The sequence below is a fragment of the Equus asinus genome, chromosome 1, assembly GCF_041296235.1.
Source record: "Equus asinus isolate D_3611 breed Donkey chromosome 1, EquAss-T2T_v2, whole genome shotgun sequence".
NCBI lineage: Eukaryota > Metazoa > Chordata > Mammalia > Perissodactyla > Equidae > Equus > Equus asinus.
Window position 1 is genome coordinate 157,034,017 of NC_091790.1, and position 15,054 is coordinate 157,049,070.

Consider the following 15,054-nt stretch of genomic DNA (forward strand, 5'->3'; position numbering starts at 1 on the left):
AGCTTTCAGCATCACAGCAACTCAGCCACCATAGTATGGCAGCCACCATAGTATGACAACCGACAGACAGTGGTGTGGTTCCCTGACTGGGAAATGAACCTGGGCCACAGTGGTGAGAGTTCCAAGTCTTAACCACTAGACCACCGGGGCCGGCTGGAAAGGAAGAGGTGAAAATAATTATTAAAGCAATTGATACAACTATACATAGTTGTATACACTTTGGGGGAAAAGTAGAGATTGACAGAAAATTTAATGGAAGAATAGTTCTGAGTAAACCCATTGCTGCTGCTTTGGCCAAAGTGATTTTGCTATGTAGAGATTTTTAGGGTAACTTTTTAGATATAATTCCAAATTAAAAAAAGAAAGTTGCAAGAATAGTATATTTTCTTTACTCAGATTTACCTATTTACATTTTATCCCATTTGACTTATCTATATTTATAATCATATTTATCTCTAAATATGTATAATTCTTTTTGTTCTGAAACATTTGAGTGAATTGAAGCCATTGTGTCCTTTGATACCCAAATACCTGAGTGTATATTTCCTAACAACAATGATTTTTTTTCTATAACCAATTATCAAAATCAGGATATTTAACATGAATCTGAGACTATTATCTACGCTACTATCCATATTCAAATTTTATCTGTTGCCCCAGTAATGTTCTATATAACTCCTTTTTCCTCTGGGTCAGCATCTAACCTGAGATCACACATTGTATTTAGTTATCAAACGTCTTAGTCACCTTTAATCTGGAAAAGTTCCTCTGTCTTGGTATTTCTTGACCTTTAGATTTTGGAAGAGTATCAATCAGTTATTTTGTAAAATGATCCCCAATTTTTATTTGTCTGATCTTTCCTCATGATGACATTGAGATTATGAATTTTTGGCAAGAATACCACAGAAGTGGTAATGTGTCCTTCTCCATTTCATATCAGGAGGCACCTGACAATGGTTTATCTCCACATTGTGATGACAGATCAGACCACATGGTTTAGATGGTGTTTGCCAGGTTTCTCCTGTAGTGTTGTTATTTTTCTTTTTGTAATTAAAAAGTAATCTGTGGGATGATACTTTGAGACTATTTAAATATCTTGTTTCTCATCAAGCTTTTACTCCCTAGTTCTAGCACACATGGATGATTTTCTAACTCCACCATTCTCCTTCTATATTTATTAGTTGCATTCTACTGTAAGGAAGAGATTTCCTTTTTCCTTCGTTTACTTGTTTGTATTCAAAATGGACTGACTGATTCTTTCATTTTAACTCATTTTACTTAATTAGTTATGATCCATTATTATATGATAGGATTTTTAACCTAATTTCTGCTGCTTGCAATGTGAGTTGTGGTCATATACAATCTCTGCCTTCAGTTCTTTCTTCTTGAGTTTTTAGGCAGGCCATCTTACATACTTTTGTTACAAATTCTTATACATTCTAAAAGTTTTCCCCACAAAAAGCCTTCCCAGACTAAAGTTTACTTGATTGGTTTCCTTATGGGCTTGATCTAGTCTTGTATTAGCCAGCTGTTCGCTCTGTTATTGTTTATTTATGTAAACATTATAGATAACATACTCTTGTGTTTGCAAGTTCATGTGTGTGTCCATGTGTGTGAGTTGTGTTAACTCACATATTACAGGTTGAGGGGACCTTGCTTCATGGTTCTAAAGTAGATCGTGTGATTTAGAAATTAGAAGCAACTATGCTCACCAACAGCAAATTTGTAAACAAAATTAGCTGTCTCAGGAATCCAGAATTTTAAAATCTGACTTAAGGTTTAACAAAAGAAATATTGCCTTGGCAAAGAATAGAGCTAAAAGAGTAATGACCAGTCACCTTTTTCTTCTTTCCCCAAATTTAGATAGGAATGAATCAGCATTGTAGCCGGAATCCTACCTATAGGAAAGAGCAAGACTATGGCATCTCACCCATTAGAAGTCAGATCCCTATCAAAGTCTTAGGATGTTGTGTCCAGGAGTTCATCTATTCAACAAATATCTATTAAGGATCTACTTACTATGTGTCAAGCTCTGGGGTGAGCAGTGGGCATATAGCAGGAACCAAGCAGACAGAGTCCCTGCCCTCAAGAAACTAGCATTCCAGTGGGATAGATAGACAACAAATATATCAGCTGGTGCTAAGTGCTGTGGAAAAGAATAAAGGAAGATAAGGGAGTTAGATATTGATCTGAGAGGTGCTTTTTTTCCTTTCTTTTTTTTTAATAGGTAGTGAGCTTAAGAAAGAAAAGTGAGACGGTAATATTTAAATAGGGACCTGAAGGAAGCCACAGGGTAGGGGTGGGAGGGAGGTGAGCAGAGGGAGAACCTTACAAGCAGAAAGAATAGCAAATACTGGTCAGAAGGTGGGAGAGTGTTTGTTGTGTCTGAGGCTGAGCCTTGGGGCATTGCCATGTTTAGAGATGATAAAGATGAAGAATCAGCAAACGAGAAGTAGTCAGTGAGGTAGGAGAATAGAGAAAAGGTCCGTGGATGCCAGGTGAAGAACCTGTTTCCAGGAGGAGGGAGTAACTAAATGAACTGTTGCCGATAGGTCGAGTCAGATGAGGATGGAGAATTGTCCAACTTGGGGGATCCTGATGAGCTGTGTCAGTGGAGTGGTAGGGACAAAGTCTTCATTGGAATAGGTTCAAGAGAGAATACATTGAGTCTAGATGACTCTTGGAGGATTATGTTCTAAAAGAGAGCAGAAAAATGGGCTGGGACCTAAAGACTAATATGGGACCAAGGGAGGGATTTTCAAAGACAGGTGGTGATATTGTATGTCAGTAGGCTGAAGGAATTATCCAATATACAGGGAACAACTGTTGATGCAGAAAAGACAGGAGAGTAGCAGGAGCAGTATCCTTGAGCACACAGCAGTAGTGTGCAGGGACTGATTGAGGTAGGACCAAGACTGACCTCCACAGCGTCGGGAGGGAGCCTGCATATATCCTACAGTCAGGTACAGTGAACAGAGAAGCAGGTAAAACCAAGCAGGCCACCAGCACATCAGCTTCCTTTTTCTGCTCTTGCTTTGATTTCTCTCCTTGCTTCTGGCATCTGTAGATTTCTATTTCTTTGACCTTCATTTTTTTTTTTAAGGTTAACATTTCTGTGGTTTAGAGTGGTGGGAAGTGGTGCTGTCCTTGAGTTAGTCCAATGTGCTTTGTTGCTGGAAGAGAGAAATTAAAAATAGATCCTTTGAAAGAGTTTCAGAAGCCTTGATGTTACCTTAGAGGGGAAAAAAATCATACGGAGAGCTTTTAATATCATAATTGAAAGTATCAGTATTACAGTGTATGCTAAATTGTAACTATTTGAATGTTTAGATGAATTCTCTAGCCTTTTAATTATTTAAGTCTCCTCAGTTAAAGGAAATTAAAAAGTGGAAGGACTCATCTAGGTAAATAAGCAGAGTTGAAAATATCTGGAGATGTTAGTTTAAGCTTTGTTGTTAACTTTATTTTTTCAAAATAAAAATATATTCACCTTTTTCCTGATTGTAAAAGAAATAAGTTTGTTGTAAAATATTCAAACACTACAGAAATGTATGAAGGGAAGTCAGCTCTTTTTACCCACCCTCCCCCAACCCATCCCACCTTTCAGAGACAACCACAATTAATACTTTGTAATAATACTCTCCAGATTTTTCTATGTATATTTGATTAGTATTTGCTTCCAACTTAGCTGTTTGATCAAATTTGCAAATATTTTAAACTTAGGGGCTTTATAAAGGCATCTAATTTGAATTATGCCGATTAGAACAGCTTGCCTCAGAGTGAGGTCTTAAGAAGGACGGGACACAAAACTGACCTTTGTTTCAGAATTAAATGTTTCTTTGATATTGAAATAATGAAACACCAGTCTTAACTTTTGACTTACGGGTTGTCACGATCACTGAGCAGTAAGTACAAGGCAGTTTTAAAAATTGTTTGACTTATTTGATGAAACATGGATTTCAACTTAGCATATTTTGGGGTATTTTTATAGGAAAATGAGGTACTAAGAGAGAGGCATGAAGCTGTGGATCACAGTTCTCAGCATGAGGAAAATGAGCAAAGAGTGTCAGCCCAGGAGGAGAAATCACTACAGCAGAAGAATGAAGATGAAAATAAAACAGCAGATAAACCTGACTGGGAGGCAGAAAAGACCACTGAATCTAGAAATGAGGTGAGCATGTCAGAATATCCCAGCCTTACTAACATTTTGGCTTTAAGGTAGATTTTATGACCTTGACAGTTTGTGTTGCGAATGAATTTTGCATATAAGTGTACTCTACTATAAGCAAATCTGACATATGAAAATACATATTTTTTTACATTGCAGGAGTGGTTATTTGATTTACAAAGGAGTCAGCCCGTAGAATTAGTGTTTTTCTGGTTAAACTCACCTCCAGGAAGTTGCTAGCAGATTTTGTTAGTTGTGTTTGCCATGGCAAGGGACAAAGAGATGGCTGGCACCCTGAACTCAGGAATCCTCAACCAGCCACCTGCAGAGGCAGCCAGGCTGGCTAAGTCTGGGAGAGCGAGCCAGAGGACTCTACAGGCAAATCACCCTCTATACCAGCTGGGGCTTGGGCTCAAATCCTTGCTTAGTCTCCTGGTGGGCCGTGCTGAATGGGCATCCAGGAGCCCATTTTGTACCTCTGGCCGGGCTCAGTGGGACAGCCTCCTTGGCTCTTCTATGTCTAACCACACTCTTATCAGTGAGAGAGGTATCGAAAGATGAACTCCAAGAGCCAGGCTGAAGGGATGGATTCTTCTTGCAGCCTGTGCTTCCCCGTTTCTTTTATTTAGGCCATACTCTGGTTTCTACTCAGCCCTGCTGAGGTCCCAGCCCACAAGCCTGGCAAACGGATGCTCCGAAGACAAGCTGGAGGCTCCACAGACCTTTAACCAGGAGGAGTTTGGGGCTGTGCCTTGAATACCCTTGGAGGATGGAGAGTACCATGGCTTGGCCCTTCTCAGACAACCCATCATCACTGTACCCTTGACATGTAATATTACATCGAACAATATGTGATCGATGGAGTGAAATCAGAAAACTGCTCTACTCTCTTTGCCCACCCACCATTTCTCACCCCTTCTAGCCTGTTCTGACCTGTTGTAGGGGAACTCGTTCTTCCCTACATCTTGGGTGAGATCTCGGGCAGGCCTTGTAACGTCTAGGTAATCATATTAAAATCTCCCTGGTCATCTCAGTACAGCAATTGGTCAATATAATCTAGTGTAATTCTCAAAAACTCTGAACTGAAATTCACCTTCTCCCCTCCTCCTGTCTCACCTGCTGCAGCAGCCTCGAAGCTTAGCTTAAGTGGAAAAGGGGGTGTGTGTGTCTTATTTCTCTATTTCCCCAAGTCTTCATCCCTTGCTTAGTAGGCTATCTTCTCTGGGGCTGAGGGTGTGGTGGGTGGTAAGGGTTCAGGAAAGGTGTTACTTGACTGGCACCAATCACACTGGTTTCCCTTGACTGTAGGATGTATTTAAAACTACTTTTGTCAGATGGGCACTTTGATTTCATAGGTTCTGTGGACACCCCTGTCCCCACAGCTGGGAGTCCTTCATCGGCCCTTCTCTTGACAGGGATAAATAAATGGCACCTCTACCTCCAGCTGGCCTTTAGGAGTCCTTCTTGCATTTTCCGTGGCATATACCTCCCCTCTCTAGGTGGCCCTCTCAACCACATGCTGGTTCCCCAGCAGCTGGTCCTGGAAACCTGCCCTTCTCCCCCTTTGTCAGTCTAGTCACTTCCCTCACTGCAGCCCTTGTCTGGCCTCTCGGCCTGTTATATTCCTCAGGCAAGCTCTGCCTCATCTACTGTGTTCCCCAAACTGCAGAGAACACACACCATGTTTCTAAGTGGTCTCTTTGAGTCCCTTTTTGCTAGTCTTCAGGTAAGAGGGGTGGGGAGCTCACTCCAAGAAAACCTCCTATTTCCACTCCCTAGCCTCTGAGGCTTCAACCCTTTTATAACCTTCAGTTGAATGAGGGTCCCATTGCAGCCTCTCATTCCCCTTTGATATGCAGAAGTGTCTGCACCTGCCATGCTTTCGCCCACTGGTATTCTCCCTAGGCCTTGGCTTTCCTCATAATTCATGGATCCTTGGTGTGGCTTTACCCCTGCCCTCCTCTCCCACCTCCCACACACACATTATTGCTTCAGTGCCAGTGGACTTTTATATTAACAAAATACTGGAAGAACCATATTTATTTTGAAGGAGACGTTTCAGCCCACTTTCCTGAGTACCTCACAGTCATCTTTTTTGAGGGAGAGTTTTTATCACAGTCTGCCACTTCAGTGTATACAGATTTATGCTATTGGTTCATTTTTCTCCTGGGTGTGTCTTTGCCTTTACTCCCTCACTGGGCTTCCCAAAAAGCAGGAACTGTGTTTTCTACTTCTTTGAATTACTTGGTAATTCAAATTAGTTGGTAACTGACTGACTGTTAGACACATAGTAGGCACTCATTAAATACTAATGAAGAGATAAAGTAGGGAGCTTCCTTGGAGAATTTAAAATATAATTTGAATTAGGACAAACATCAGTTTGGACAAAACTTTCCGGAAACACATTAATCACTCAAAGCAAGGCATTTGTGCCTTAATTCTTAATGATAAGGCTCGGCTCCTCATTTGTACCTCCACATTCCTGGCCTGTGTCAGTCTTGTTTAGTTAGCATTTACACCACATCTTTGTGTACTGCAAATTACACATTTCTTATAGGAGCTTCTGACACTATCTGTCTACTCTTTCATGGAGCTGTAGTGCTCTTACAGTTTGCTGAAATAAAGCAGAAATGGGTTGTTTGTGATTAGTTAATCACTGGCATTTATTTCCATTCTTTGGGTGATTACCATGGAAGAATACCTAGGACGAATGGCATAATTTGCTCCTTAACAGTGACTTCTCTCTAGCCCCATTGGAGTCCTAGACACAGACTGCCAGCTATTAATGAAGAACAAATACACAGTATATGTAGGTTAACTGGTCTGAAGACATTTTGTTCTCACTAAAGACAAGTTGAGTTTATATTAACGTTTGATCTTATTAAAAGTATGTCTTATAAAGTTAAATGTGTGCCCACCATCCTAGTGATCTCTGCTCAAAATGCAATGAATTCTCGACCCAAAATAGAAAACTATGTTCATATTTTATGTGAAGACTTAGGAAGGGGAGAATTATGAGAGTCTGACTTAAGAAAAAAGAAGAGGACTATTTCCTGGCAATTTACATTGAACTTGAAGTATGGAATATGTTTCATGGATTAACTGTAAGAATGGCTTAATTGTCCATTTTTGTGCAGGATCTGTTCCTAGCTGAGCAGAAAAAATTAAGCAATTAGATTTAGAAATGGATTAACCAAGTTCTTTGAAACCAAATGTCTCAAAATTGTTCTGAATAATTAAGTGTGGTAGACAGAAGAACTCTGTTGGCACAATGACTTCAAACAGAATGCTGTCCACAGTTAAGGCCCTCAAATAGAAGGCACATGCTGATGATTTTCTGAAGATACATGAATGAGGGGATTCTTTTTTTCAGCAGAGGTGAGGGCAGGTTTAAGGGAAACACCAAGGAATAGGAAGCTCTCAGCAACTAGCAACAACATGAAACCATTACCACCATCAGGGCATAAGGCGACTTGGGGAGAAATAGAGCTCAGAGAAAGATGGCATTGATGAGACACTCAGCAGAAGCTGTTGTCTCTAAGGCACTCTGTCGTTCCTCCTACCCTCCTATCAACCCAACCAGAGGACTGGATTGGTAGGGGTGAGCGCCTCCACCTGCCATCTCCTGGGGCACTGAAGAGGAAAGAGGCAGAAGGTTTAATGAAACACATCTCTGACTAGCCCGAAGAATCAGTCCATAATTCATTTTAAGCAGAATGATCCTCATACCCTTAACTTATGTGTTTTAAATACTGAGGCTTTCTTTTCTGCAAATAATGTTATTTACTCACCATTATGGATTGTTTTTGCAGGGATACAGATTTGTGCAGATAGTATCCATTCTCATACACTTGTGACCATCAGCAAATTTTGGTGAATGGTTGGCCAGGACTGAGTCAAATTTGAGGTTATTAATAGAATAGAACATTTCTGAAATTTCTTAACAAATTAGCAATCATTTTAAATAAGTCAATTGAAGAAGTCTGCTATCCACTAAGAATGCATAATTTGCCAGTTAAATGCAAGAAATCTTATCCATCAATTTAGCTTAAATAGCCCTGTAGCATCCATAGACACAGAAAGCCTTGTAGCTTTGTATTATGGGCCTTGAAAACATGGCTTTATAGAACCCAAGGTATTTGGCAGAAAAGGAAACCAAATATGTGTATACACCTACTCCTCCATCCAATTGGTCTGAATCTTCAAAAAAAGAAAACCCTAAAGTAAAAAGTTCGGGGTGGGAGTGATGTACAGCACAAGTGAGGAATGTGAACCTGCTGGCATGTAAAGATACCCCCTATGACACGCCAAAAGTAGAAATCTTAGCTAAAACATAATGGATAGTATTTTAAGTGTATGGCAGAACTCAAAAGCAAGAAAGGGACCCTATGGATAAAAGAAATAAAGAGGGAACTCAAATCCAGAACTTAAGATAATCAGGCGCCAGAGCTGAAGAGCCCCAAGGAGGAACTGGATCCGGATATCATGACCGAGAGTGGGGTTGAATGGATGGGAAGAGAGGTCTCCAGTCCATAACCTAGGGGTACTTGAGTTCCCTGCTTACAGCCCAGAATGTTGAAAGGCTCTTCTGTTCAGGAAATAGGGACTAGGACAGTTCTAGCCATCAGCGAGGAGACATAGCAAGGAAGCTGTCTATCCAGCCCTTAGAAGCCAGAACCCCAAGTGGGCCCCAAAGCCAGATACAGAGTCTGAATCCACACCACCATCACCATCAGGAATCCTGAGACAAGAAAGCAAAGTGTAGAAAATGATATCAAAACTGGTACTTGCAGAGAAAAACAGAGAACTGCCTTATAGTTAGTTGGTAACTCTTGGTATGTGGGATTCCTACACAAATAACTCCCCAAAAAAGATGAGCTTACCTTTAAATATAAAAAGAAAATTGAGATAGTGACAGAATGAGAAAATCTAAATTATTTCTAATAGGAGTCCCAGGAGAGACTAGGAAGTGTGAAGAAGTATTCAAAGAGCTTATGGCAAAATATTTCCAAAATTAAAATGATCTTCTTATGACTCATATTAAAGAAATGCAGAGTCCCAAGCAGAGTAAATAAAATCAAGTCCCAGACATATCAAAGTGAAATGGTGGGACAAAAAAGACTAAGAAAAAAATTGTTTTAACACCGGAGGAAAAAAAGATTGGCTATAAAATGACTGATAGCAAACGTATGAATAGTAATAAATGCCATGAGACAAAGTACTGAGGGAAAACATTAAACCAGATCATCTCACCAGATAAACTATCACTTAAGCATGAAGGCAAAATAAGTACGTTACAAAAAACTAAGAGTTGGCTACTCCTGGAGCTTCTCTAAAAAGAATTATCAAAGGAGTTACTTCAACAAGAAGGAAACTAAACCCTGAAGGCAGATGAAGCACTGATAAGTTGGTAAAACATTTTGGTAAATCTCACTATGTATTTGACTATAAAAATTACATAATTTTGTAACCAATTTTGAGGGTTGGCTGTGGAGGGGCAAAGTAAGGTGGAACTAAGAATATTAACCAAAAGTTATATGGAAGATAGGGCAGGAATTGGGGAGTTGTTAAAGGTTTTTGTTTAAAATATTGAGTACTAAAAAGAACTGAATGTAAAAATTCCAAAATAAAGATTAGAGTCCAGCATGAAGATATGACCTGGTTATCTTTTCAAGATTAAGCCTAAAGCCCCTGGCAGCCAATTCAGTCTTTCACTTTAAATGAATGATGCTCCTTTTGCGTTTTTCTAGAGACATCTAAATGGGACAGATACATCTTTTTCTATGGAAGACTTATTTCAGTTGCTTTCATCATCACAGCCTGAAAATTCAGTGGAGGTAACTGGACCTTTGGCTTTTATCCTTGCAGGAAAATATCTGCATTGACCTCTCTGTGAATAAATATAACCTTTTTGCCTGGGTGACATAATTTGAATACTTATATAATAGCATCTAGTGTGTTATTTAAACAGAGACTTAGGATTGCTTTTTATAGAAAACACTTCAACTTTGGAGAATTTATCAAATATGTATACTGTTCGTCCTTCCAGATTATAACAAAGATATAATCAAATAATTCATGTTGAATCAAAATGGCAGTAAGCATTTGACAAACTAAACCATGGCTTTATTTTTCTGGCAGCCCTTGTGTCTTGATTGTATTTTATGATGCTGGTCTAATTGCTTAAAAAAAAAACCCACCCCTCCCAGACTACTTTACTATAGCTGTTATTAACCATGACCCTCCACAATGTTGCCAATAGCTAGGATGAGAATTGCATTTTATAAAGCAGTAAATTACAAGACTATATTATACTTAATAACAAGACCTTTTAACTTAATCAAGTTTTAAAAATTTCCATGATATTCAAAGAATAACTCGAGCATAGCATATTCTAATTTGGGCTTACATCACCTATTATGTTGCCTGTATTATTGAACTAGGTAAAATTATTCATAGCCAACAGCATATCTCTGTGTAAAGGAACTGACAAACGTGAGGAAAGAAATGTTGTGTTAGATACTGGAACTGCTGTTGCCGTAGGGTTATGTGTATTTAAAGTGTTCTCCCTTCCTTTTGCAGGGCATCTCACTGGGAGATATTCCTGCCCTTCCAGGAAGTAGCAACGATGGCATGAATTCCTCAGCACATTACAATGTAAACTTTAGCCAGGCTATAAGTCATGACGTGAATCTCCATGAGGCCATGTTGCTGTGTCCTGACAATACATTTAGAAGAGATCCAGTAGTAAGAACTTCACAGCCACAAGAACCATTTCTGCAGTTAAATTCTCATACCACCAACGCTGAACAGAGCCTTCCTGTAGCTAATTTGACAGCATTCCTCCCATTTGTTGACAATCAGATGAGGAACCTAACAAGTGAAGACTTTCTACATGACCTCAATATAAACATATTTGATGAGATAAATTTAATGTCTTTGGCCACAGAAGGAGATTTTGATGCAATGGAAGTTTCTCAGCTTTTTCAAGAACCAGATTCTGATTCTGGGCTTTCGTTAAATTCAAGCCACAACAGCACCTCTATCACCAAGTCTAATACCTCTCACTCTATCTGTGAAGAAGGCGCCACAGGATATAGTAGTGACCCTGAATCTCTTCCCCACCATAACTTAGAAGGGGCTGTGGGAGGTAACTACCCAGCGCCCATGGGTCATAGGAATGACTCTGGTTTTTGTGGGGACCTTGCATTTCAACATGTATTTCATAACCACACTTACCACTTAGAGCCACGTGCCCTAGAATCCAATTCTGAATCTTTTTCATGGCCTGAAAAGCCAGAGAAAATGAGTAGGTACCTCAGTGACACAGAAAGAAACTTAAGCCGTGATGAACGGCGTGCCAAAGCTCTACGTATCCCCTTTTCTGTAGATGAAATTGTCCGCATGCCTGTTGATTCTTTCAACAGCATGCTAAGCAGGCACTATCTGACAGACTTACAAGTGTCGCTCATCCGTGATATTAGACGAAGAGGGAAGAATAAGGTTGCTGCTCAGAATTGTCGTAGGCGCAAAATGGACATAATTTTGAATCTAGAAGAGGATGTATGTAACTTGCAAGCAAAGAAGGAAACCCTTAAGAGAGAGCGAGCCCAGTGTAACAAAGCTATTAACATAATGAAACAGAAACTGCACCACCTTTATCATGATGTTTTTAGTAGGTTAAGAGATGATGAAGGTAGGCCAGTCAATCCAAACCAATATGCTCTTCAGTACAGCCATGATGGAAGTGTTTTGATTGTACCCAAGGAACTGGTGACTTCAGGCCACAAAAAGGAAAACCGAAAGAGAAAAAGAGAAGAAATTGAAGATGGATTCCATTAATATGCATAAAGCAGTAATGTTCAGAAACTGAAGTTCAGCTCAGGTGTTATATCTTAAGTACTCCTACTTGAATCACTGAGTTAAGGCTACATTTTGAAGTTTATTATGGACAAAAATTTAGGACTTCAAGATCAGACTTGTGGGACATTTGGGGGAAACCACTTTCCGTGAAATCCTCCTACGGCATTATATGCATGATTCATAAGTAGTATGTACAAAGAATAAGGTGACACAAAACCCTGATATGACTATCCACTTTGGTAGCCATTTTTTAAATAAGATGGTCACTTGAAAGAGAGCAAACACTGGATTTAATTATTCAGTTTTTATATGACTTGAAATGCTAAGTAGCCTTAACATTTTCATTTAGCTTGTTAGCACTGAAGTACAGTGAGTGAGCTTTTCCAAAAGTATTTTAGTTTGGTTTTTATGAATACTTAAATTATAACTTTTTCTTTTTGTGGAAATAAATTTTATATTTCAATTTATAAAAAAAAGTTAACTTTTACCTTTTATACAGAAATCCTAAGCAAATTTACTTGGGGTATTTTTCCTCCGAAATACCCACATTCAGGAAATACAGGTGAATATGTAGCAAATAGGGCAGCAAAATACTGATTTTTAAGATTTGAACACATCCATCAGACTCAAGCCATGCTGAAGTCAACATACATTAAACTGGTAAGGGAAATCCCCCCTTGGATTTAACACATAGAATATTATGTAAAATAAAAGCAAGGTGCCAAAAAACAAAACTGGGGTTTAATTACTAAGGGTGCATTCGGTTTTAATGCCTGCTGGGAAATACCTCTACAGTCAGAGAAGGGTTTAGGCCTCCCTCCAACTCATGTAGCTTAACGTACAAGCCATACAAGAACACAAACCAACAGTACGGGAGGTGTGAATAGATGAGCATAGACTATAACCCGAGAGAACTGGAAATACTGAAACCATATGGACGATTTTTAAACACAAACAGGGCAAAAAAGATTAACTATTTGAACAAGAGGGTTTGACGATGAGTTACAAAGTCATTAATCCTAGAAATAAGGGCATTTGAAATGAAAACTCACTGAGACAATTTCTTGAAGACTGTTACCCCAGATTGTCCAGGTTTGAGAACATCAAGATCAACATGAATAGTACTCGTTTAAGGTTTAATTTCAAAATTGAGAATCAAAGTTGTCAGATATTATTTCTGCCATAAGAATCATTGCCTACATAGAATAGCACAAGTCAAGGGATTATGTTGTTACAGAAATTGTTGATACAGTCTGGATTTTTAATTTTTTTCCATGTTATATTGGGCCTAGGCATTTCAAGCCCTAGATTTCACCAGTAAAATGCTTCTAGATACAATCACACTTCTAATCAGTTTTGTACAATGACGACTTTCAAAATCTGTCAGGTTGTCTTTTTGAAGAGAACACACCTCAAATTTTTTTTTTTGAGGAACATAAGCCCGAAGCTAACATCCATGCCCATCTTGCTCTACTTTGTATGTGGGATGCCTGCCACACAGCATGGCATGACAAGCAGTGTGTAGGTCCGCAACCAAGATCCGAACTGGCCAATGAACCCCGGGCTGCCAGAGCATAATGTACAAACTTAACGGCTGTGCCACCAGGCGAGCCCTCCTAGCTTTTGATATTTAGATTCATTACACGTTCAGGGCATATCACCACGGACATTATTTCAAGGCTACAATATGAAAATCTACAGTACCAATTTACTTGCAGTTTTCAAAACAAAGTAACCATAGTCTATTATCAAGGACCTACTTGGCATTCTCTCCAAATCCCTGAAACTATCAATACCACAATGAAATAGAGTAGATCATCACATGGGCAAGAATAAAAGGCTTGGAGTGAGCTGGGACTCAAAAATATTCTAACTGAAGCTGAGTCTATAAACAGTTTGAATTAGGAAGGTATTTGGTGCATTGTAACCAAGACAAATTTTCAACAGCTAGTTTCATGTCTAGTTTGCCACGGGCTGGTTTACTGACAATGATCACCTCACATGAGAAAATCACAATAGATTCAAGGAATGTAAACTTAAGCTGTTTATTAATCCATCTGTACTCTGGGTCTAACAGTAAAAACCTCACACCGAGATTTTATTCTGAACTCCCTATTTGCTGATTAAGAAACTGATACCCAGTTCGACTAAACTGTTCTGCTAATCCAGTAGTCTTAACGTGCAGTTTATCGTAGTGTGTTACAAAATCTCATTGAGGCCAGCCCCATGGCTGAGTGGTTAAGTTCGCATGCTCCGCTGCAGCGGCCCAGGGTTCCGCTGGCTTGAACCCTTGGTGTGGAAAGGTCACCACTTACCCAGGCCATGCTGAGGTGGCATCCCACATGCCACAACTGGAAGGACCCACAACTAAGACTGTACAGCTACATACAAAGGGCTTTGGGGAGAAAAAGGAAAAAAATAAAATCTTTAAAAAAGAGAATCTCCTCTATTTAGCTTCAGATTTTAGGAACTGGTAACTCTGAAAAGGTCAAACTCTCATTTAAGTTGTATGCATTGTACTGAGTAAAACCACTGAAACAATCTGTCCACTTCGGTCTCTTACACATTTCTTAAATAGTGGAATCAGTCTTCAGTTAATCTGACCAAAACATGGATACAGTCCAAGACTTACTTGAGAAACAATTCCATCAAAACCAAGTTTAAGGGGCAAGTGGTGATATACACCAAATGTGTTCCAAAGCAGGTTGTGGCATTTAAAAACTCAAAAACCTCAAAAGAACCAATTAAGAACTAGATAATTGAGATCAGTAATGTTTACTCATTCATTTAGTAGTTTGTGTTATTAGCTCTTGACCTCTTTGCAGTACATTTTCCTGTAGGCACTCTTGAATTTAGGGGATTGGCCCCAACCTACTTTCCATTTTGAATTGATCCCAACATACAGGTAATCTTACCTTCCTTACCTACAGCAAGTAAAATTCCTGAAATCATTCCTCCAGTATAGAATTTCTTGAGTTAAAAGCGAAATGAAGTCAGCCAACCAGATGTTCAGTCGTTTGTCC

General features: G+C 39.3%; 1 protein-coding gene and 1 long non-coding RNA gene across 2 annotated transcripts in view; one reads left to right on the forward strand and one right to left on the reverse strand.

Moving 5' to 3' along the window:
* Positions 1 to 13,359, forward strand: part of NFE2L3 (NFE2 like bZIP transcription factor 3) — a 31,017-nt gene extending 17,658 nt beyond the window's left edge. The window contains exons 2-4 of the mRNA XM_014828765.3: positions 3,992 to 4,171; positions 9,919 to 10,005; positions 10,751 to 13,359. Of these exons, the coding sequence (XP_014684251.2) occupies positions 3,992 to 4,171; positions 9,919 to 10,005; positions 10,751 to 12,010 (1,527 nt within the window). The 3' untranslated portion in view covers positions 12,011 to 13,359. The remainder of the gene's footprint in view (positions 1 to 3,991; positions 4,172 to 9,918; positions 10,006 to 10,750) is intronic.
* On the reverse strand, positions 16 to 3,060 carry LOC123283207 (uncharacterized). Its single transcript, XR_006523801.2, has 3 exons — positions 2,921 to 3,060; positions 2,020 to 2,146; positions 16 to 153 (listed from the first exon to the last, which is right to left on the reverse strand). It is a non-coding gene; the product is annotated as an uncharacterized lncRNA (long non-coding RNA).
* Positions 13,360 to 15,054: the final 1,695 nt, after the last annotated feature.